General features: G+C 44.5%; 1 protein-coding gene across 1 annotated transcript in view; it reads left to right on the forward strand.

The window, feature by feature from the left end:
* The first annotated feature begins 14,044 nt into the window (after nucleotides 1-14,044).
* Nucleotides 14,045-24,381, forward strand: part of METTL24 (methyltransferase like 24) — a 102,511-nt gene continuing 92,174 nt past the window's right edge. Inside the window, exon 1 of the mRNA XM_047101370.1 lies at nucleotides 14,045-14,362. Coding sequence (XP_046957326.1) covers nucleotides 14,045-14,362 — 318 coding nt within the window. The remainder of the gene's footprint in view (nucleotides 14,363-24,381) is intronic.

Genomic DNA, 24,381 nt, shown 5'->3' on the forward strand with positions numbered 1-24,381 from the left:
GTGGTGGAGGTGGAGGTCATGCATGGTCTCAGCAACATGGACTTCCACTTACCGAGGCCAACCTGATTATAGCAACTGCTGCAAGTCCAATCTGCCAGCAGCAGAGTCCGACACTAAGTCCCTGGCGTGACACCACTGCCTGGGGGTGATCAGCCAGCCACCTGGTAGCAGGTTGATTGCATTGGATCACCTCCATAATGAAAGGGGCATGTTTTGTTCTTACTGGAATAGACACTTACTCTGGGTATGGATTTGTCTTCACTGTACACGATGCTTCTGCCAAAACTACCATCTGTGGACTTACAGAATGCTTCATCCACCATCACAGTATCCACATAGCTTGCTTCTGATGAAGGAACTCGCTTCCTAGCAAAAGAAGCATGGCAATGGGCCCATGTTTCTGGAACTCACTGTTCTTGTCATGTCCCCCACCCATCCTGAAGCAGCAGCAGAATGGCCTTTCAAAGACTCAGTTAGAGTGCTGTGTAGGTGGCAGTACCTTGCAGAGCTGAGGCAAATTTCCCAGAAGGCTGCCCTATGTTCTGAATCAGCATTCAGTTTATGGTGCTATTTCTCTCATAGTTAGGATTCACGGATCCAAAAATCAAGGGGTGAAGATGGGAGTGGTACCACTCACTATTACACCTAGTGACCCACTGAAAAAAGTTTTTGCTTCCTATTCCCACAGCTTAGCCTCTGCTGGGTTAGAGGTCTTAGTAGTTCCAGAAGGAGGAATGCTTCCATCAGGAGACACAATGATCCTTTTGAATTGGAAGTAAAGACTGCCACCCCACCACTTTGGGATCCTCATACCTCTGAATCAACAGGCAAAGAAGGGAGTTATGGTATTGCCTGGGGTGATTGATCCTGTTTACCAATAGGATAAATAGGAAGAGCCATCCCTTATGGATGGAAGGAAAAGTATGTTAGGAAAATAGGAGATCCTTTAGGGCGTCTTATTATTACCGTCCCCTATGATTAATATCAGTAGACCACTACAACAACCCAATCCGGGCAGGACTTCTAATGGATCAGACCCTTCAGGAATGAAGGTTAAGGTCACCCCACCAGGTAAAGAACCATGACCAGTTGAGGTGCTCGCTAAAAGCAAAGGGAATATGGAATGGATAGTGGAAGAAGGTAGTTTTATAAATGCCGGCTTCAACCATGTGACCAGTTATGGGAAAGAGGACTAAGGGGCGCCTGGGTGGCTCAGTCGGTTAAGCGTCCGACTTCGGCTCAGGTCATGATCTCATGGTCCGTGAGTTTGAGCCCCGCGTCGGGCTCTGTGCTGACAGCTCAGAGCCTGGAGCCTGCTTCAGATTCTGTGTCTCCCTTTCTCTCTGACCCTCCCCTGTTCATGCTCTGTCTCTCTCTGTCTCAAAAATAAACATTAAAAAAAATTTAGAAAAGAGGACTAAAATAGTCATGAGTATTCCTCCTTATATTGTTATATATATTCATATATACATCCATGTATATATATATACACACATACATATATACATACATGTATATACACGCACATATATATACACATATACACACTGGTATTTGCAGCACAGTAAGCGATGTTTATGGTTATGGTTTTGGATCATTGAGAACAAAATAAATTGACTGTGGTCCTTTTTATCATTATCGGAGGCTGGAAAAAGTGGAAAGCCCTTGAAAAAATGTTTCACAGAAAGTAGTTGTAAATAAAGGGATTTAGTACTTCAAGATTGGTCTTCGGTCTTACTGGAGCTTCACTCATTAGAAATACAATGTAGTAGATTTTGTGAATTGTTCAGCACTTCTGTACCGTAGAGTCTTGAAAGCCAAAAACTGCATTTCCTAGACCATCTTACAGTGAGCATTCCATATGTGATTTAGGTTCTTTTGGACTGACGCGTTTGCGTGACACTTGGATCTGGAACTGAGTAGAGTGTTGGAAGAAGCAGGACCAGAAACATCCACTCCTGCTGGAGCAGACGGTGGCAGAGGCATCACAGTGCAGAACTAGCCACTTCCTGATTCTCTTGCACCCAATAGCAATGGCAGCTACTCTTCCAACAATGGCACAGGCAGTTGTTAAGTTGTTCTCCGTAGCTCAGTCAGCACCTGTTCCTCTACTTTTCCACGATTTAGGAAGCCACATAATACTTGGAAATAAGTACCTTTCTGCTTACGTTAACTCATAGGTAGCATCTGTTGTCTGCAACTGAATGCTGTATACCAAACATGCCCGTCCCTGAGAAGCCATCACCGTGTTCTGTACCTCTCAGTCCCCGGTGCCTGGAAGCATGCGGCCCTGTAATCAGGGTTAGGTTAGCCTCTAGGTGGAACAGGGAGCACCCAAGGTGAGTGACTTCAGGGGATGCCCCCTGTTGCCTGAGTTTATGGCCCTCAAATTTCACTCGAAATTCTACTCTTAGGATTTCACTTAATTTAAAGCCTTCCCGCACTCCCCTCCAAACCGTTCCTATGTGTGTCACACCCCTGTTGGACCATCTCTTATAATACATAATGATTTTTAACAGTAATGGAATTTCCTCTCTCTTCTGCTCACTGGGGATGATAGGTTGTGGGAGAGAATATACAAGCAGGACAGGGAGAGAAGGTGTATCAGAGTCTGAAGGAGAGGAATAGGAGGTAAAAATATTTAGAAGGGTGTAGCTCCCTAAACAGATACTAGTGAGTTACAACTGAATGTGAATGTTTTGCAGGTCTTAGGTGAGAGTTGGTTTTGATAATGTAGAATTTGGGGAATTTAGGTGGGAAGGGCTCTGGAGTGGAAGGTAGAAATATTTGGGAAATCCACATATATGGGGTCAACAGAAGTGTCTGCTGCCAAGGATGCAGAATCCCGGGCTTTTAATTGGGATAGGACTGTGAGATGGGATCATGATGAGTATTTCAAAGTTCCAAAGAACAAGCTTATCCACAAAGCATGCCCCCAAGTCTTCCCTAAGGAGAGTTAGAAACACTTTCACAATTATCTAATTTTAATCTTTGCAACATCCTTCTGAGGTAGGTAAGAAGATAGCTTCTGACACTTTTTTTTTTTTTTAACAGATCATAAAATTTCATGACAAGTAGTTTCCAAAGAAACCACGTGGGGCCAAAGTGTGAAGCCAGCTAGAGCAGTCTGTTTTCTGAGAGCAGAGTTACTATTCTTATTGCAGAAGCATTTTGTGTAGCCTGTGCTTTCTTCTTCTTCTGATCGTGTGGCCATTGGTGGCCTTCCGTGCAGTAACGCAGGGCTTAGCATTGACCTATAACAGATTCAAAGAGTGTTAATTATGAAGGCTTTCCTATGGTTCTGAGACTAGACTGCATATAGAATCTTTTTTTGTTTTGTTTTGTTTTGTTGATAGGCACTTAGGTTTCAGGGTTGCAGAAAATTTCCCTGGTACGTGAAGCTGTTCAACCTAGGAATTGTCTTTTGTTCAGCAACTCAGAAAGCGTTTTCTGGAGCACAAACTGCTAATGAAAGGAAAAATTTTTTTTTTTTAATGACATTGCTAATCATTATCTTCCTAACTTCTACTGTCTGAGGAGAGAAATAATTCTATTGATCTGCCCAGCTAAGATTTACCCCTGTCAGTAACAAAGACTTAATTTCTAACAGTGGCGGACAAATAGTAGACAGTCAATTTATCCTGGGATGTTAAAGGCTGAAAGATAATGGAACCTCTCCCCTTTGTTTACCATGGGATTTGAAACGAGCCACATAGAAATAGTTGTATTTCATTAAAGCATGGTGGTCAAGACGATAAGGATTTTTATGGTAAAGAGGGTTTCTCTGTTTTAAAGAGATCTGGTGGTGACAGATTTCGGATTTAATTTTGAGTTTCATTTTTTATCCATGAAACCATCAGTCATCTCCTTTTCATATTTAATTTAATTGTTAAAAAAGCTTGGGGCTGGAGGACTCCTGTGAAATCAATACCCTTTTGCTTTCAAATCAGCATTAGGCAAAATGAAGGACTGGGCTGGTTTTAGGTAGGTGCCCAGTGCTCACCAGTTGTAGTAATAATCTCATCCTTGTTCTGAAATTGAATGCTGGAATAGGATTGCATTCTGCGGCTTACAAACTAGTTTCATTACTGTCCACCAAACTTAGGAGTGCTCTAATCTAATATATTCAATACACGAAACCAAGATTTCCCTAAAATGTCATCAACTTTTAAGGGTTTCAAGAAAGATACTCTAGGAGGCGCCTGGCTGGCTCAGTTGGTACAGCCTGCGACTTTTGATCTGGGGATTGTGAGCTGAAGCCCCACGTTGGGGGTAGAAACTACATGAAAAAATAAAAAATAAAATCTTAAAAAAAAAGGACACTTTGGATATATGATAGCAGCGCTATGAGGCTATTCTCAGTGCATTCTCTGAAGCTGCAGCCAAAGTGAGAGGATTTATTCTGAAGCAATTATGCTAAACCATCTCCTAGTTTTGTGTGAAGAAAATGTATAGTTGAGCAATGGCCACTTAATTTTGTTAGATCTCTGTGTTTGAACCTTATAAAATTCTATGACTATCGGGGAGAATGAAGAAAGAGATCATGGCAGCCTTGGATGGGAAGGAAAAGCAGAGGCAGGCGTGGAAAAGGATCCTGTTTTCTGTTTTCAGAATTTTGCATTCAGAAGATATAGAGTTGAGTTTTTTCAAAGTCAATATATCTGATGTTTTGTGTTTCACCAGTTGGTACTATTTTCACTTTGAAGCATATAAGGTGAAGGTTTGGGAGTGTCGTGATCTACATTCTCAGGGTCTATAAATGTCTTCATCACATTCTACCTTGAATCCATACTAATGTCTCTGGTTCCAAAACCATCAGTGACTCCCCACTGCTCGTTCAATAAAATCCAAATCGCTCAGCGTGCTCTTTTCCAAACCTGCCCACGACCTTCCCATTTCCAGAACAGCGCGATCCTTTCAGGCAGTAAGAATAGCATAAGCAAAGGCCTAGAGGCAGGAAAGTGCAGTGGGTGTTTGGGGGCATAGCCAGTGTGGGGGGAGAGGGGAGAGAGGGGGTGCCTGGAGATTGAGTTCATATATACCATGTCCAGCACCGCAGGGTTCTTGAAATCCTTGGTTGCACACATTTTCCTGAGCCCCTCTCCGTGCAAGACACTGGTTACTGAGGGGAGACAAAAATAAATAATTCCCCACCCCCACCCCCATCCCTGCATCTGCTGTGGGACTTAGGCTGGTGAACCTTTGCTGCAGAGTTGGGAGCTGGGATACCTGGTTGGCCACAGTTACAGCAACAACCGGAATTCGCTTCTTGATTTTTACCTACAACTTCCCCGCATTAAAGGCTGAATTAAAAACCCACAACGATGTTAAAATAAGAGCGGCAGCAATTAAAAACCTATTCCACTGATCTCATACTTTGAGGTTAAAGCAGCTAATGGTAAGTACACACCCACAATATTAGCAAGACACAGAAACCCCGGCCCCTCTTCTTTGTCGTCCGGCTTTGAGCCGCTTTTCTCCTGGCTGCCCTTTGTGAGGGGAACTGTTTCTCCTGCTTCCTCTCCTGGCAACAGCAACATTCTTTCAGACAGCATTTGTCTCCCCTCTCTGAGCAACCGTCTAAGTCTCAGGGGAAGGTGGGGGGGGGGTGGGGGACAGAGGAGGAGAAGGAGGGGGGGGAGGCAGAATAGCTCCAGGCTTTCTACTCCCCTCCAGGGGCCCTCCCGGCAAATTCTCAGTGGGCCTCTGCACCAGAGAACATTCCTCAAAGAGGTGTTGGGGGATGTGTGCTCTGCGATTGGCTTCGTATCTAATACTGACGGTGCACGCTCCGGGTCAAGTGAGCGGGACGGGCGCTGTTCCGAGGGGCGGATGACAGGCAATCAGCAGCAAGGGCACTGGCACTGTGCGGAGCGCAGTGTGCAAAAGTGAGCGCGACCAACAGCTTGAGAAAGGTCAACTCGGAGAGGAGAGTGGCGTGTGGTTCCATGGCACACAACGCCCGCAGAAATCAGAAGCACAAGGGAGAAAGGGCATGTTTTAGAACACTGCAGGTCCAAGTGGGAAGGAAAAGGCCCGTCAGTCAAATCGGATCAAGATGCCTTCCCGGAAATGGTGGAGGGGCGCCTGGGTGGCTCAGTCGGTTGGTTAAGCGTCCGACTTCGGCTCAGGTCATGATCTCGCAGTCTGTGAGTTCGAGCCCCGCGTCCGCATCCAGCTCTGTGCTGACAGCTCAGAGCCTGGAGCCCGTTTCAGATTCTGTGTCTCCCTCTCTCTCTGACCCTCCCCCGTTCATGCTCTGTCTCAAAAATAAATAAACGTTAAAAAAAATTAAAAAAAGAAATGGTGGAAAGCATAGAAGATATGCTGGTAGCTGATGGCTAGGTACCCAGACCTGGTAGCTGATGACTGTAAAGGAAAAAGACAGTGGGCTAGGTAGGAACAACAGAAGCAGAGGTGTGGGTTTCGTTTCCCCGCTTATGTCGGTGGAGTCAAGACCCAGTGGGCCCAAGCCCCAAACAATTCAACACGAAGGCAAGAGGAATACACACCAGTGCAAAATGAAAACTAATGTTCTTTCTGACTTTCAGTGAACGATAGGAACACATTACAGACACGTGAAGCACTTACCATGCACCAGGCACACTCTCCGAGTTCTTTATTTTTTTAATTTTGTTTTAAAGTTTATTTATTTTGAGAGAGAGAGAGGGGAAAGGAGCAGAGAGAGAGAGAGAGAAAGAGAGAGAGAGAGAGAGAGAGAGAGAGAGAATCCCAAGCAGGCTCTGCACTGTCAGCGCAGAGGCCAACTCTGGGCTCAAACTCACAAACTGAGGGATCATGACCTGAGCCAAAATCAAGAGGCACCCCAATTCCGAGTTCTTTAAATATATCAATTTATAGAATCATTACATAGGAAGTTACCATTATTATGCCCATTTTACAGATGGGGAAACCAAGGCATAGAGGGGAAAGGTAACTGGTACAAAGGCCACACTGCCAGTGAGTAGTTTAAGCTTAGAGTAGGGTCTTCTCCTTCCTGCTGACTTTTTGGCTATGTTCTTTAATCTACCTTCCCGAGACCATGTCTCTTTAACTCTCTGGGGTCCTCTAGTGAGTTGAATGCCATTGCAGCCTCACTAGTGATGCAGATTTCCAGCTGCTACAGAAACAGGGGAGGGAGGGCAGGCAGGAACGAGTCATGGGGAAGAAGAGAATGGCTGCCATTCTCTTCTCATATGAAGACCCTTTGTTAATACGTAAAACTTTCTTAGTAACTGTACTTAGAGGCTTGCGGGAGAATATTTGCACCCATGGATACGTGGACACCGTGTAAGAACCGGTGACATTCAACTATTCACCCTTGACAGTCAACTATTTCCACGGCTGGGGAACTTCTGTGCCAAGACTTCTGACAGTTTGATCATGGACCACCTGAAACACATTAAAATAAAGATTTGGGGGACTCACCTCTGACTGCCTCTCTGGAGGTGGGGCTTCTGACTTATCTTTAAACAGCTCCCCAGGTGGTTCTCATGCATGCTTGAATGTGAGCATCCCCGCATCATGATCTGAAAATAATATGGTTTCTATACTTTCTGTAGGGCTAGAGCAGTAATGTGATGAGAAAGTAAAATGGCTTTTGACCTCTGGATTTTTAATATATTCACAAGCTCAGTTGAAATGACAGGGCCTGGAGATTTTTGCCTTTGGGCATGTTGTGCTTCACTTTACCCTGTCAGCTCCCTGGTGATCTTTTTCTGACCTTAAAAGATTTTTTTTTAAGCCCTTGACTTTGGGAAATTTTCAACCAGGAATGTTTCTGACTTCAAAGTGATCTGTAGCTTGGGAGATTATTTCTGGCATGTGTCATAATGATAAGATGAGCTGAGGGTGAGGGAGGGGAAATGCTCCATAGGTGGTCCTATGAAACAGGCAATGTTTTGATAATTCTTCACCTGAGCTGCTTTATTGTCATGAAATCCAGGACTGTCTCATTAAATAAATCTACCTAATAATATCTCAGATGTGTTTTCAGAATCCAGGAAAGTGTGTGTGTGTGTCTTTTATGAACTTCCTGTCCAGGTTGAGAGTTTACCTAAGAGCCATCAACCCCCAAAATTCCCATGCTGACAAAGTACTGCTCTCCCCCCAGCCGTGTCTTTCATTTTGGTTCTTCTTTCCCAATGGCTTGTGTGAAGCATTCCATGGTTCTTTCCAAGTCCCTTGGGTGAAAAAAAGTACCAGGTTGGAGACATAACCTGTAAGCCATCCAGTAGCGGTTGGGGTATGATTCTTTTTACAGGCAGGATAGATGACAAACAGGATCTGTTGGAAGAAATGTGGTATCTTGGGTCTGACTTCAGCCTGGTTGGGTGTGATGTCTGTTGTTTGTCAACAATTCCAGAGACGTGGTTGAGACCCATTCTATGCAGGGTGTTGCAGGGGTACAGAGGTAAGACTGCACCTGTATATTTGAGAAACTGCCTATGTAAAGGAAAGAGAAAGTAAGACCACAAATTCTAGAGTAAGTTGAATACCAGGAATGGGAGAACACAGTGTTAGGAGATTCAAAAGAAGCAGGAAAGACTCATGCTGTCTCTCCCCAGGCAGGCGAGGGCATTAAGCCATTCCTCAGGCATTTTCCATTAGGCGAGCTCTGAGCCAGATTTATTAGGTTGTGGATCAAGCAGTGGTATGATTTTAGGCAGGGATGCCAGCCCTGAGCAGCAGTTCCAGTGTCTGTCATTCTATTATAACTTCATTCTTCTAGGTCTTCAAAGCTTTCATCTTGGTGAGTTCTTCCTTTAGCATGGATACTTCCGATGGGGCCTTAAGTCATGTTGAACTGGTATCTTCTTATTTAGCTACACGTTTAGGGTGGGGAGGATGAAACTAATTGACAGCCCGACGAACACAATCCTATGTAAGATGCAGCTGGTGATGAGGGGGAAATCCAATGTGGGATCAAGTATAGTGATAGCAGAGTGGGAGGGAACTAAAAATAAACTGCTTGGTTCATCGTTTGGCCAGAGGCTGGCTCAAGCTATTTTTTGAGGTTTCCCACTGATAACAAAGGAATACTTGATGGACTTTGGGATTAATCCAGGCTTCCCAGGCTTCTTTGGTGGACTGAAAAATTAATAATAGCACTTCACATCGAAAGATCTATTAATTTTGCCTTAAGTTAGCAATTCTATTCTCAAGAATTATAACTAATTACAAATGCACACAGACTTGATTCATTTCTACTCTTTAACTCAAGCATTATTTACTGAGCACATACGACATGCCAGGGAAAGTTCTAGGAACTGGTATTGTAGAAATAACTGAAGAAAAGTCTCTGAATTTATGGAGCCTCCGTCCTAGTTGGGAAAGAGGTATTAAATAAGTCATCATGTTTCCAAGTCTCATGGGAAGTTTTCAGCCCACATGTTATTAGACCTTTTAGTCTCTTCCTTCTAGAAATACTTTCTACATTTGGTTTCTGGGACATGTTCTCTTCCCTTACTGTCTACCCATTGAATTCAGTATTCTTTGTTGACTCCTCCTCATTTTCCTGACTGTAAATTGGTGGACCCAGAGCTGTCTTCAAATATTTCTTCCCTCCCTTATTTGACATCACTGCGCCCATGATCTAAAATTTGTATTTCTAGCCCTCACTGCTCCCCTGAATTCTAGTCTTTTCAATACAACTGCCTACTTGACACCTCCACTTACATATCTAATGGGCTTCCAAAATTTAACATGACCACCCAAATCACAGTCTTGATTTTACACCCCAAACTACTCTTACTATTAAGTCTTTTCTTTCTCCGTTAATAGCAGCTTCATTCTTCCAATTACTCAGGAAAATCCTGGGAATCATCCTTGACTTCTTTCTTTCTCTCTCAGTCTACCTCTGATCCATCGCAGGTAGCTATAAAGATGTCCATCACAGCATTGTTTAGAATACTAAAGCTTGGAAATGATCTAATCGTTCAACAGTGGAAGACTGGTTACGTTTTAGTACATATGGCCATTAAAAATGATGCTATTGGTTAATAGCTTACTGTTTAATGACATTTTTATCATGGAAAATTTCAAACATGCTCAATAATAGAGATCTGTGAACCCCATCATCCAGGTAACAATTATGGACTCAAAGTTAGTCTTGCTTCATTTATACAACCCGTTATCTCCCACCTCTTCCACTGGATTGTTTCTAACCAAATCCCAGACATCACATTGTTTAATATGTAAGTATTTGTACCATATACAAAAGCAGATTATTAAGAAATACGTATAATGTGATTTCATTTTTGTAAACTATGTACCTAGGTGCATAGGAAAAAGTCTGACAGGGCACCTATCTCCGAATCGTGGTATGTGACTGTTGACATCTTTTTCTCAATGAACATGTATTACATATAGAAAAGACGGTGGGGATGGGGTGCGTGGGGGAAGATGTTGATGCCAGACATTCTAGTTCTATTCCTTTCCAAATCTGATTACTTTAATTCAGGCAAGATACTTCATGTAGTGAAAGGGAAATAACCACTTTGTAGAGGTGAGGATCCCTGTCTTTCAGCTTCTGTGTTCTCTCCCAACAGTCTGTAACTAAAAGTTGCCATATGAACATCTATTGTTACAACAGGGCTTCTCAACTTCAGCTCTACTGACATTTGGGGCTGGATAATTACTTGCTGTGGAAGGCTATCCTCTGCCCTGGATGAGATCTCGCAGCATCCCTGGTCTCTGCTCATTAGATGCCCCTTGCATCTTCCCCTCATCCTCACCCATTGTAGCACCCAAAAATGTCTTCAGAAATCGCCAAATGTCATTGGGGAGGCAAAATCACCCTGGACTGAGAACCACTACACTTTACAGCATGTGTACTCATTTTAAATGCATGGTGTCTGGGAGGTTAGCGGCAAAAATGTTCTGTTTTACTCATTTTGCTGGCTGAGACCTCGGGAAGGATATAATTTGTGATCTGATGAAAACTGCTTTCATGGTTTACTGACCTGCACATTTAAGTAACCAACCTATGACTCCGTGGTTAATGATTATCTACATTTTTGAAACATATCCAGAAAGGAACATGACAGGTTCAACTCCATGAGAAAAGCAGATGTCGTGAATGAAAGATGGCTTGTCAGCTAAGACAGTGATCAGTTAGATTTTCCTCTGCCGCCTACCAACTAACCTATTTCACTATTCATTAAAATCCACGACACAGGGAAATGTGCGGAAGTTAAAAATGGGGGAATTCTTCCTAGAAAATTAATGATGCTACATACATATAAACAGTTCCTTTTTATTAGTAATAAACATGTAGGGACCATTGTAAAAGATGAGGGAAAAGGGCATTTAAATGTTGTACTTTATTTGGATTTTTTCTCATAATGGAAACATTATTAGAGAATCATAGAAATGAGATAAGGGAAAATATGAGGTCATCTTGCCCATTTTCTTCAAGAGCTACACTGTTCTGTGTAACCCGTCCCAACCCCAGTCCAGAGCCTTATTAAATATCCCCATTTTCATAATATAGGATCCTCCTCATGTCCCCCTCCCCCCCTGGAGAGTAACTCAACAGATGAGCAGAGGGCTTAAGTTAGTGGTTTTGTAATATTCCAAAGATTACCTCTTTAGCCAGCACTGTGTTGGTTGCATAGAAAATAAAACTTCTGGCAAAGTCTACACCAGACTTTGGTGATCCAGATTTATCAAGCACAATGTGCATCATGTCTTAAACAGCTTTACTGGGGCACCTGGCTGGCATAGTTCGTTAAGTGTCAGACTCTTGATTTCGGCTCAGGTCATGATCTCACAGTTGGTGAGTTTCCCGTGTCCGGCTCTGCACTTACAGCATGGAGCCTTCTTGGGATTCTTTCTCTCCCTCTCTCTCTCTCTCTCTCTGCCCCTTCCTTGCTCGCATGTGCACGTGTGCATGTGCTCTCTCTCTCTCAAAATAAATAAACATTAAAAAAATAGCCTTACACAGGGGCGCCTGGGTGGCTCAGTCGGTTAAGCGTCCAACTTCAGCCCGGGTCATGATCTCGCGGTCCGTGAGTTCGAGCCCCGCGTCGGGCTCTGGGCTGATGGCTCAGAGCCTGGAGCCTGTTTCCGATTCTGTGTCTCCCTCTCTCTCTGCCCCTCCCCCGTTCATGCTCTGTCTCTGTCTCAAAAATAAATAAATGTTAAAAAAATTTTTTAAAAATAGCCTTACACAATTACACAACTTAATGAAGTATATCTGTGAGCCTTAATCGTTGTTTCTTGCAACTGTTGGATACTCCTGATGCCAGACAATGTGTAAGATATTTATAAATCTCCTTATACTTTCTTACATTTACCTACTTTAGAATCAATGCTTAAATTTCATTTTTCATGATAACATCCAGGATTTTCTTTAATGGTAAAAATACCATTAATTGAGTAGCTTCTGTGAGCCAGGCATTATTTAAGTTACTGAACATTTAATATTTTATGCAATCTTTGTAATCCTACCAGATATATAGGTCTATTTACACACCAGAGAATGGAGGCTGAGAGAGGTTAAGTACTTTGTCCAAAGTCTCACAGCTTCTGCAAGACAGGGTTCTGATCCAACACATAGGTCAAGTCTGACTATTTAAATAGTCACAGAATGTGAGATTTTCTCTAAAAATTTGTGTCAGGGAAATGTTACTTGCTTGGATTCCTTAAAACAAAGCCCATCTGCAATAGCCCCAGGGCTACATCTAAGAAAAAAAACAAGAGTCAATCATAATGAAACACTAGGGAGCCTGAAGACTGGTGTGGCCCAGGGAATGGACTCCATTGTGTTGTTAGATGTGGAGAAAAATAGCCCAAGTGCTTTGTACAGTGACAGAGAATAGACTGGCTCTTTCTTAAGCTACAGAGGTTTTAGAGAGGAGGGCTCCTTGTGGAAAATTCCTGAGATTCAGGGAGTGAGGGAAGGGGACTCCATATTTGGTTTCTGTTGTCCAAGCTGTGGGTAGTTAGGGGAGAGAATAGGACTGCAGGGGTAGTCTCATGTATAAGTATGGAAAATAGAAGCATAGAACATAAAAAGAAGTGGCCACAGCTAAAGAAAACAAACCCAAATCCAAACCTTAAACCCCAAGCCCAAACCTCAAACAGGTTATGGGAAAGAATTGTAACCATTGGAAATGAACAGTCAACACCGGACTTCAGGCTGTGAGCGTTCAGTCTGATTAATTAAGGTCAAGGTGGTGATGGAAATACCAGCTGGGGAGCATTTTGCCTAAAGATAAATTTGTCCCTCTGTATCTCTGCAAGACAGCAGGGAGGTGTGTGTGTTTGGAGCTAAATTAATTTGATTTACATCATGCCATGGTAACTTCTGTTCTCTCTCCCTGCTGTCAGATGTCTTAGCTGGCTCTTTCCCTCTCCTTCACCCCCACACATTTCATAACACGGAGAGAAAGCATGGATTGGCTTCGGGCAGAATTTAGAAATGGAATAGCTCTAATTTGATTATTTTGTATCGAGTGCTATTTCCTCCCCCCCCCCTTTCTTGAGGGAGAGAAGTTGTAAACCCGAACCTAAGTGCGATATATTTTTATGCTGTGCTTAATGGCACAAACTGCTTGACAATCAGAACTTGTTCCGTGTAGCAAAACCTAGCAGCTCACCTACCTCCTGTGTTTCTTCAACAACACTAATGCTACAAAATGAAGTTACCAACCAGGACCCCGTTAGGAATGCGCTTTTTCTGGCCATGTAGCTTTTCAACTCCGCCTGGCGCCGGAGGCCGGGGTGGAGCCCCCCCCCACCTCCTCGGGGACCCCCCCGGAGCCCGGGTTCTGGCCCCGCCGAGCCTCCTGCACCTCCGCGACCCCACCCGGCACGCCGCCCCTCACTCCTTCCAGCGGCCGGCGCGCTCGGCCGGGCAGGATAAGGTTACGCCGAGGCTTCCTTGGACCGCGGGGAGGGAGGCGGGTCCGAGCCCGCGCCCCGGCCCGCGGGGGAGTTCCCACCGTGGGCGGCTCGGGCCCGCGGGGCCACATCCTCGCTGCCGGACGGGCGCGGCGTGCGGGCCGCCGAGCTTAGCCCCAGGCCCGGCCCCCCTGCCATGGCGCGGGAGAGGCCGCCCGGGAGGGGCTGCGGCGTCCTGCGCCGGTGTGTGGTCGGCGCCGCGCTGCTGCTCGGCCTGCGACTGTGCGCGGAGCTGCGCCGCGCCGGGCCCCGGCCCCCGGCCCGTAGCGCCCCGCCGGGCCCGGCTCCCGGGCCGCCCGGGCCGCACCTGCCGCCCGCGCCCGGCCCGCCCCGAGGCGCCAGCAGGAGGCAGGTGACCTACGTGCGCAGCGGGCGCCGAGCGCCTCCGGAGGGCGGCGGCAGCGGGACGCCGGAGCCGGGCTGCTGCGCCCCGCGCGGGCGTCCCCGCCGGAAGGTCAGTTGCAAACGGTGCAGTCGTGGGCCTTTAGACCCGACTCCCCTCCCCGACCGCGCTCAGAGCCCTCCGCTCGGGCCCGCAGGCAGCCCCACCGGGACCTTCAGGAGAAGTCTTCTGATTCTCCCAGCTCAGCCCTCCCTGGAGGCTCCAGTGGTGGCACCCTCCAGCGCCCAGAGACGAAGAGGGACTGAGCCGAGTCCATTCAGTATTCCACCGAGCGTCCACCGCGTGCCAGGCTCCCTGCAGGCTCGCATCCAGCAGTGAGGGACCAAGTCCTGCTCTCAAGGAGCTTACATTCTAGTGAGGAGGGGCTACGAGTGATGGGCAGGGAAAGGAAAAGAAAGGTGTTGGGGTTTTACTTATATTCTGTGCTTCCCCCGGTTTTCTCCTTGAGGCCTGGCAAAGCGAGGTGGGTATCCACCGTGAGTGGCTTTTCCTCTCTGCCTTCATCGAGGCGATGGAGATCCACTCTCCAGCCGAATTTCCCTTGAGTGCCGCCGCAGACGTTGGCATGGTGGCTGGCACGGAGCGAGAAGCCGAGCCCCGGCGCCTCTTGATGGGAAGTTAATTGGAACCTCAAGGACTGAAGTAATAACCTGGGTTTGTCTTACAGCATTCGACAGTGTTGCTCTTCCTACCGCATTAACTTCTTGGCTCACACCTCAGTGAGTGGTTCAAGTTTAACCTCTGGTTGTGAAGCCTCTGGCCTTCTTCCCTCCTTTTGGAGCTCAGTAATTTACTAGGTCCTTGAGGATGAAAAGATTAAGAACTGCAGGTATGAGCTTGCCTGGGCCTCACACCCATCAAGCCAACCACAGCCTCTAGGGCAACTTCTATCTGTTGCCTGGCTCACCCTCTTTTCTTTAAAACATCCCCTGTCCCCCACCCCCCACCTCTTGGGGAGAGGGAAAATTCTTTCTTTGACTCTGCTGCTTCCTGTAGCTTCCCAGGCTAACCTACTTTTCAGGATCACACCCCTGCCTTCCTTTCCTCCAAGGCTTGCCTCTGCGGTGCCATACCCCTGCTGTACTTGCCTGGCCATCAGTGTTACCTTCCTGGATAAACTCAAATACTTTTTCCTATCTCTGAAACCTCACTTCCCAAATCTTTTTTTTTTTTTTTTTAAGTTTATTCATTTGTTTTGAGAGAGGGAGAGAGAGAGAGGGAAAGAAAGAAAGAAAGAAAGAAAGAAAGAAAGAAAGAAAGAATCCCAAGCAGGATTTACACTGTCAGTGCAGAGCCTGACATGGGGCTCCATCCCATGAACCATGAGATCATGACCTGAGCCGAAACCAAGAGTCAGATGCGCAACCCACTGAGCCACCCAGGTGACCCCCCCGCCACCCCCCCCCCCACCAAGTGAAGTCTTAATTTGCTCTTCCACTCCCTTCTTCATGCTCCTAATGCACTTTCCATGACACCATGTTATGTCTCCAGCACATGTCTGCCAAAGGCTTTCCAGGTCCCAGATGCTGTATCAGGTGCCGGGGCCCAAAATGAGTTCAAAGTCTGGTGAGGGCAGCACTCGGCTTGGGCCTCTAGTAATATGACTCAAGTTGTAAATAAGGTCTTGAACTCCAGCTGAGGAGTCAAAAAAGGCTAACCGTGAGGGGACATTTGACCTAGGACTTGATTTTCCTTAAAGGTTCAGGTTCTTTTGTTTCTCTCTATGTCCTCAGATGTCCCCATCAGGCCTGCCCTGCAGTTTTCCTCTCACATCCGCCCTCAGCCTGTGTTGTTTCTGTTGTCACCTGTCCAAGAATCACTCTTAAATCTTGGTCACCACTTGAGACAACAGTGTCTGTAACTGGGGCCTGTCCTGCACATGGACAGGGTTGGAATGCACAGACTCCGAGGGTCGCTGGAGGGGAGGTTCACATCCATCCTTTTCAGGAGTCTGTAGCAGTGATGCAGGGGACAGTGGTGGCTTATACAGGCTGGTAGAAATGGAGGTGTGCAGAGTGGTCTGATCCTGGATGTGTTTGAAGATGAGGGAGGGAGGAGAAGTTTTTGTTGTTTAGCTTTGGGTTTGGGGGGGAGTGGACAGAAATCAGGAGGTTGGATTTAAACAGGTTGAGTCTGAGGTAACCTTTAGACATCCAGGTGGAAATGTCAAACAGGCAGTTGGACGTATTAGTCTAGAGTTGGAGGAAGCATCCAGGCTGAAGAGAGAGATGGGAGTCATCAGTGTACAGGTGGGACTAAAGCCATGAGACTGTAGGAGATCAGCTAGGGAGTGAGGGGTGGCTAACACAAACGAGCGATCTGGGTCTGAGCCCTGGAGCTCAGTTTTATTAAAATTAAATTAGAAAAAAAAAAAAAACAGAAGGAAATATGTGCATAGAGTCTTGCATGGGATAAGCACTCAATTAATGGTAGCTTTAATATTCACATATCTGTCCTGGGTCTTTAGCCTCAGCCGTTCCCCAAGTGTAATTTGTTGTAACCTATTTCCATTCCTTTGGCTGATGCTGATTCTCTTCCTTGCAAGCCTTCCATCCTCCCTTCCTGTGATTCATGCCCTTTCCATTCTTGACCGCTCAGGTCAAGGGTCATCACCTGGAAACCTTCCCATATCAATCCTACTTCCATGCCAATCTTTCCCCAACTGGGGATGATGACAAATGCATCCTGGTTTGTCATTTGCTTTGTACATGTCGCATGGTAATCCATTTCAGATTGACCGTTTTGTCCCCACAGTTGTGTTTGATGGAAAGGATTGTATTTCCCAAAATGACCCCTTGTAGATGCTTACTCCTGAGACACCGATATGTAAAAAAATATGAGAATCTTACTATTTCAACCTATGATGTGTAACTCTAAATGACTTTGGTTAAAAATATATAAGAAAGGACTGAGCTTATTGCTATTTTTAAAGTACTGCTTAATTTTTTAGCCTCCTAAGGAAGACTCTTCCCTGGATTTCTTTTTTTCCCCAGCTCTCTATTTATTTACTCTTCTTCAAGATATACATTGTAACTTCCTCGCATTCCTAGCTAGTGGGAATCTTGAATGTGTTTCATTTTCCCTTTTTTTTTCAGTTGAATTAAAATGTTCCTCAAAACCGGAAAGACCAGTTATCCAATCTGTTCTCCCACTTTTGGAAACAGAGTTTGCTATCCCTTATCGATCTTACTCCTTTATAGCCTCCTGTCCAGATGTGCAATATAAGCTGAATGCACCATTAAGTAATTGACACCTAAAGTTCGGAAATTATGCGTTAAAAACCTTGGATCTTATTTAAATTTTGCTTGTTGAGAATAACGGTAAACAATGCTATTTAGGTTCTTGGTTACTTTGTGGAAGGCACCTACCAGATCTGTGAAGGAGAAAAAGTTCCATTCTATTTTGAGGATGGCTTTTTGGGTGGATGAAACCTGCATGGAATAATTGGGTTGTGGAGGGTTTCTTGTCAACGTGCTTCCTTTGCAGGTGTTAGAGGCACAAAAATTCAGCAATTATATTGCCACTTTAATCATAGCTCGTGCTTCTCTTAAAGAAAATAATCTGTTATAAAAAAGAAAAGCAAAGTGCGGTCCTCATATAATTCTTTCCCTCTTTCCTCCTCCCCTTCTTTCAGAGTCATGCAAGAAACTAACTCTAAATATTACATCTGCTTTCACAGTAGAGGTCGTAGCGTTAGAGCACTGTGAAATCGGGGCAAATGATACATGGTGGATAAAAACTGTCTTTTTTCATTAGGGCAACCCTAGAACCCATGCATTTTGGTATAGACAGAAGCTTTCCATCAGAGCTCTTAGGCACTAGAATCTGCATACTACATATGAATAAAAACGTCGCTGTAATTCTTTTCCTTCCCCCCATTGCTGTGTTTCTTTCTGGTTTTTCTGTCTTTGACATTGCTGTAATTCTTTTCCTTCCCCGCATTGCTGTGTTTCTTTCTGGTTTTTCTGTCTTTGACATACACTGTGATCACATGGGCGAAACCTCACATGGGTGAGGACTAAGATACGGCCTCCATGATTTATGCTGCTTTCCACAGTCTTGAGTAGATGTTTCTCTTACAGGTTAGCAATCCACCTAAAAGGCAGCACCACAGTACGTGGCTCATTTGCACAGGAGAAGCACTCACATAGGAGCCAAGCTTCCTGAAGAAATTTTTTCTGTCTTATCAGAGATATTTTACTTGACATTTAATATGTTGGAGAGAAAAGTGGCTTCTGAGTCACAGAGCCAGGGAACCAGCAATGTGCTGGATTGGTTTGTTAGTTACAGATCCTTTGGAACAATGTGTCAGAAAAGAAAAAAAAAGCTGTTTCCTTTTCTGAATAACCATATGGAAAAATTCAGTCGTTCTTCCTCACTTCTCATCATCTTAGTTTTCTAATTCTGTGATTTTCATCAGGAGGGAAGAGGAAGATGCATAGTAGAGCCTTTGATATATCCAACTGCCTTCAAAGTCCTTACTCTTTGCAGAACCCTTGAAGGTAGGTTTGAATGGCTTGTAAAATATGGCCCAGCGGTAGTTTCCAGCTGCTTAGATTTTTGCTGTGCACCTACAACTCCTGTCCTTCAGGGAACAACATTAATCAGTCCTCTCACACTGTCCTCAGGAGGCAAAGCATTTTCATTTTAAACAAAGTCATTGAGGGTAATCGAATGAGCTCCAGCAATATGTGGGTGTGAAATAGCAGTTGCTTGGTTTCACAGAGAAAAGCAGGTTTTGATTAAAACTTGGATGTGCCTCAGATGGAGAATAGACCTCCGCACGCCTTCTAAACCCCCACAGTTCCTCAGAGAACATTCTGTGGGCAAAGGAGCTGGTAGTGGAGGCTCCACTGTTTGTCAACAAGTGGTGGTGGAGATGTTAGGTGCAATGTGTCCAGTCCATTTTCCGAGGACAAGAAAATCCTGTCAGTTTTCTCGAGTGAGGTTTCCCTTTTCGTCTGCGAAGAGAATCAAGAGTTGTGTAGTCAAACTGGAGACTGTCAAGGGTGATGGGCATTTGAGGTTTTCCATCTACGCTATGACACCTTTGGAGTACTTCTGCCTCTAAGGAGTTTGGCTCTTTATTCTGTGCTTCATAGAAAGTAACAGGAGCCTGCTTCATTTACCTCGAGACACACACAAAAGCAGGAATCTACCAGCGTTGATAAGCTTCTTTTAAAAGCAGCCCTTAGGTTCTCTAGAGACCTCACGCGGGTCCCCTTAATGGCCTGTGGAGTTTTCTGCTAAGAGAGGGTGGGAGGATTTGCTGTACAAGAGCATTTTTATCCTGTCAAATGATCGAGACAAAATTTAGTTGTATGAGCCTCACGGTCTAGGACCATGGGTAATAGCAAGCTGGGTTGTTGGTGAATGGCTCAGGCAGTAGATCTCGCCAGTGAAGAATTTTATTTGAACCGTACAGTTTTTTAAGTATTTGAACATTAATATCATTCGATGGGGCCTACAGTGTCCAGTGGAACCCAGCACAGCACTCTCTCCATTTGCATTACCTGTCTGATCTCTGAACGCATTTGAAGTTGCAACCTCTTAGCCAGAAGTCAAAATTGATCATCGTTTTTCCTAAGAAGTGACCGGCAATGTTAATGCTGCTAAGCTCAATGACCACACGGCGCAGCAAAACTAGATACGCAGAAACCAAAGGGCCTTTTTAGTCATTCCTAGTCAAGAAAGATGAGTTACTAAAGGCTAGAGTTGGATAATGGGGAAAGATGGTACAGCAGTATACTTGGTTAATGTAATGTTCTTTTGGTTATAAACAAGAGAGAATGGACTCTGACCTAACTTAAGCAAAAAATGCCAAAACAAACAAAAAAAATTAAAGACATTTATTGGGAAAACCTTGAGAATTTCTCACTGAATTGGAGGAAGAGTTAAGCGACCACTATGTGCAGGGGGAAGGAGCAGGGTTGCCCAGGAAATCCCAGGTCTCCTTGACCTTTTCCCAAAGTGTTACTGTAACAAGACTGGCCTCCCTCAGCTCCAGCTTACTGTCTTAGATACTCACCTTGGATCAGTCAGCTCTAGCCACAAGCCATAATCATAGCCTGGGAGCCCCCTCCCTGTTCCAGAAGCCATTCTTGGAGAAAGGGGAAGCCTTCCCTAAGTTACCTCAAGAAGTCAAGTCCTTGGCATTCCTTAACTGTTTGGTATAGTTATTGTACAGTTTTACCCTTAAGGTTTTGCTTTCCTCATATTCTAATATTTTAACTAGTCCAGTTCAGGGATCTTGAACCTGAGCACCCAGAAGCAGAGTTTAGGTTTGTTTGTTTGTCTTGCTTTGTTTTGTTTGTTTTTTAATAAGCCTAGCATCTGTGCCTCTGTGTGTATGTATTTCTCTATCGGTTAACTATTTCTCTGTCTAGATATATTCTTATAGATAACCTTTTTTTTTTTTTTAAATGTTTATTCATTTTTGAGAGCGAGACAGAGCATGAGCAGGGGAGGGGCAGAGAGAGAGGGAGACACAGAATCTGAAGCAGGCTCCAGGCTCTGAGCTGTGAGCACAGAGCTCGATGTGGGGCTTGAACTCATGAATTGTGAGATCATGACCTGAGCTGAAGTCGGATGCTTAACCCACTGAGCTACCCAGGTGCCCCAGATAACCTTATTTCCATGTAGCATTTGGCAGTAAGTTGGCACCTTCTGCATATTACTCATTTTAAAAAATTCATTTGGGTATATGCACACAAGATCTTTGTAGATGCAACATTTTTCCTTTTATTTTTTTTTAAGTAAAAAGTAATTTGTGGGGACTTTTAATAGAGAAAGTAAGTGTGATCAGTACGTAGCCCATTATCCCAATTAGGGTTCTCAAACTAAAGCTAGAGTCTTATGTTTTTTGTTTCATTTTTTTTCTGTCAATGCAGAGAGTTGCTCTGCAAAAAAAAAAAAAAGAAATCTGAAAAATTCTTCACAGCATCTAAATATTTACACTCCTGTTTGCAACTGGCTAGTTTGAGTCTCTTTAATATACGATTACTTCTGTATCAGGAGTCTCTTGGTTGCAAGTGACGGAAGCCAACTGAAACTACTGAGAAGAGGGATTCACTGGAAGGGTACTTGGGTAGAACTGAGGGAGAGGTAAACCAGAGAGGCTCTGGGAACTTGACTGTGGACTAAAATGAGCCCTAAAGACCTTAGTCATCCCTGTTACTTGCTACCCAAGATGTAGCAGGTATTAATCGTTCTTTTTGACCACACCTTTGAATTTCTCTACTGTATTTGAGGAATTCTTCACCTTTCTAAGACAAAAAAAAAAAAAAAAAAAAAAAAAAAACACCAGAAAAGAATTTCCCCATTTTTCCTTGCACCGAGAATGCATTCATGCAACCGAGGCCTAGCATTCAGATATACCTGCGTGAGAATATGGTTGTACCTTAGAGATTCAAAGAAACAAGTGGCATGATGGCTGTGGAGTAGAAATGGTGGCCGACTGGAGGCATTCTGTGTCCAGGTTGGTGAAATGAGCCATAGAGTCTGTGCCCAGCAGTGGGGCAGTGTAGTCTACACTGGCGAGTAGGGTGGTGTTCCTGCCCTTGAGATTCTGCAAGCTAATAAATCTTTAATCAATTCCTTTTCTATTTAACTAGCCAGAGTGGTTTCTATTGTTTACAACTAAGAACCTTGACACATCAATAAATTAGAACTGGCAGTTTGGAAGGTTACAACTGTAATTTTCTCTCTCCAATTTTGCTTGGTCTATTTAATTCAGATTTTAGAACATGATGATTGGGGTCCGAGCGAACTATGGGCCGACGGATCTTTCCCTGACAAGATAATAACATTTAGCTTCAGATACTAAATTACACAGATCTGCTAACTTATCACGAGAGACATCAAGCCCATTTTCATGGCACCATTTGTTGGGGGTGTCGGGCAGGAGGGGGCCAGTTTATGCTGTGATAACAAACAACCTTCAAATCTCAGGGCTCACACTAACAAAAGTTTATTTCTTGCTCATGCTGTGTATCTGTCACTGGTTGGCTGGGTTGGGGTGACTCTCAGTGCTGTTGTCATCCTCTCTCTGGACCCCAGGCTGGCAGCGCAGTCACCATCTGGAGGCTTGCCTGGCACCTTGGCAGAGGGGTGAACGCTCCGGAGGGTCTTGCATGGCATTATTAAATGTCCTGGCTGGAAGCCACACCCAGCACTCATGCTGACAATCCAGTGGCCACATACCCGTTATGGGAGGACAGAGGCCTGTCCTGTGCTCAGAAATCAGAGAGCTGGAAATGTTCGGTGAGCAGCACTTCCGGCCACCACGGTATGGTAACCCTTCAATCATCCGTATCTAAACGGGCATCGTCTAGGTCATGTTTCTTGTTCGCCATTCTGAACGCCTCACTGAGTATGCACATTTGACAGTATTGAATAAAGCACGTGAAGCTCTTTTCAGGAGGCCTGGATCTAAAATGAAGCAGACATCTGAATTTAGCAGAACAGGGGAAATAAAACAAGACTCCATTTACATCTTATAAACACTGCTGTGGCGTGTCCTGGAGCTTGTTAGATACAGTGATTCTCATTGACATTGTTTATGTTAGATTCCTTGCACAAAGTAGTGATGGGATGATGGGCTGCAGGTCTTTTTTTCTGGGGAGAAGGCAAGCAAGTTTTGAATAAATAAAGCCATGCATCTAAATGAGCTGAAGGCCTCTGGGGAGATGACTCAAACTCCATGTTTAAACCCATCTTCATAGAGATCACTTACTTTTAGTTGGAGCAAGTTGAAAGACTTCCAAACTTCTTTTCAGGATCTGGCCCCAAATCAGAGGCAATATGCATGTTATACAGTGTTTGCTATTGTGCATAACACGACAGCAAGTGTTTTCAGTTTGTTTTTTATCTACTTTGAGTGGAGTACAACAAATCACTTACAAATCCTAATTCACAGAATGCTAATTGAGCACAGTGATTAGATCACATGTGGAGGGAGGCCTCCTCATTCAGCAGTTTTGGGGGTAGAATATGGGGAAGCCAGTGAAGGTAACGCATGAGATTCTTGGAGACCTGTTTCTGTGGATTTGCACTTGTCATGAAAGGACTTGATTATCGTGCAGCCTCATCTGTGAGATGGGCTCATATTTTTATACTTGAGGCTGGAAGTTTAAATTCTGCTCCCGTCCTCACTGGATGTGGCATCCCTGGTCTAGTCTTTAGTTTTCTCCTCTGTGAAAAGTAGTAGTGCTTAATCAAAACATGTAGGTAGAGATGCCTGGCCTATGGGAACAGCTCTGGAAATGAGGATGGTCTCTGTTCAGCCTTGCGTTTCTCCTGGGAAGCAGGCCCTTTGGCATCAACAAGGTATAGACATCCGTGTCTGGGGGGGTATAAAGCCTAATATTCATTGGGATGTTTAATATTTTTCATTCTTGAAATTTTTAATTTAATTTTTGTTAAGTTTTAATTTAAATTCCAGTATTAACGTACAGTGTTACACTAGTTTCAGGCGTACAACATAGTGATTCAACAATTCTGTACGTTACTCGGCGCTCATCATGACAAGTGCACTTCTTAATCCCCATCACCTACTTCACCCATCCTTCCTCCTTCCTGCCCTCTGGTGACCATTGGTTTGTTCTCTATAGTTAAGAGTCTGTTTCTTGGTTTGTTTCTCTTTTTTTCCCCTTTGCTCCTTTGTTTTGTTTCTTAAATTCCTCAGATGAGTGAAATCATATGGTATTTGTCTTTCTCTGACTAACTTACTTCGCTTAGCATTATACCCTCGAGCTCCACCCATGTCGTGGAAAATGGCAAGATTTCGTTCTTTTATACGGCTGAATGATACTGCGTCGTGTATATCTACCACATCGTCTTTATCCATTCTTCCAGCAGCGGACCCTTGGGCTGCTTCTATAATTTGGTTATTGTAAATAACATTGCAATAAACATAGGGGCGCGTGCATCCCTTTGCATTAGTGTTTTTGTATTCTTGGGGTAAATCCTCAGTAGTGTGATTAGCAGATCATAGGGTAGTTCTATTTTTAACTTTTTGAGGAACCTCCATACTGTTTTACACAGTGGCTGTGCCAGTTTGCATTCCCACC

The sequence above is a fragment of the Lynx rufus genome, unplaced genomic scaffold (assembly GCF_022079265.1).
Source record: "Lynx rufus isolate CCGP_SWC_20201006 ecotype Redwood Valley unplaced genomic scaffold, mLynRuf1.p SCAF_6, whole genome shotgun sequence".
Lineage (NCBI taxonomy): Eukaryota > Metazoa > Chordata > Mammalia > Carnivora > Felidae > Lynx > Lynx rufus.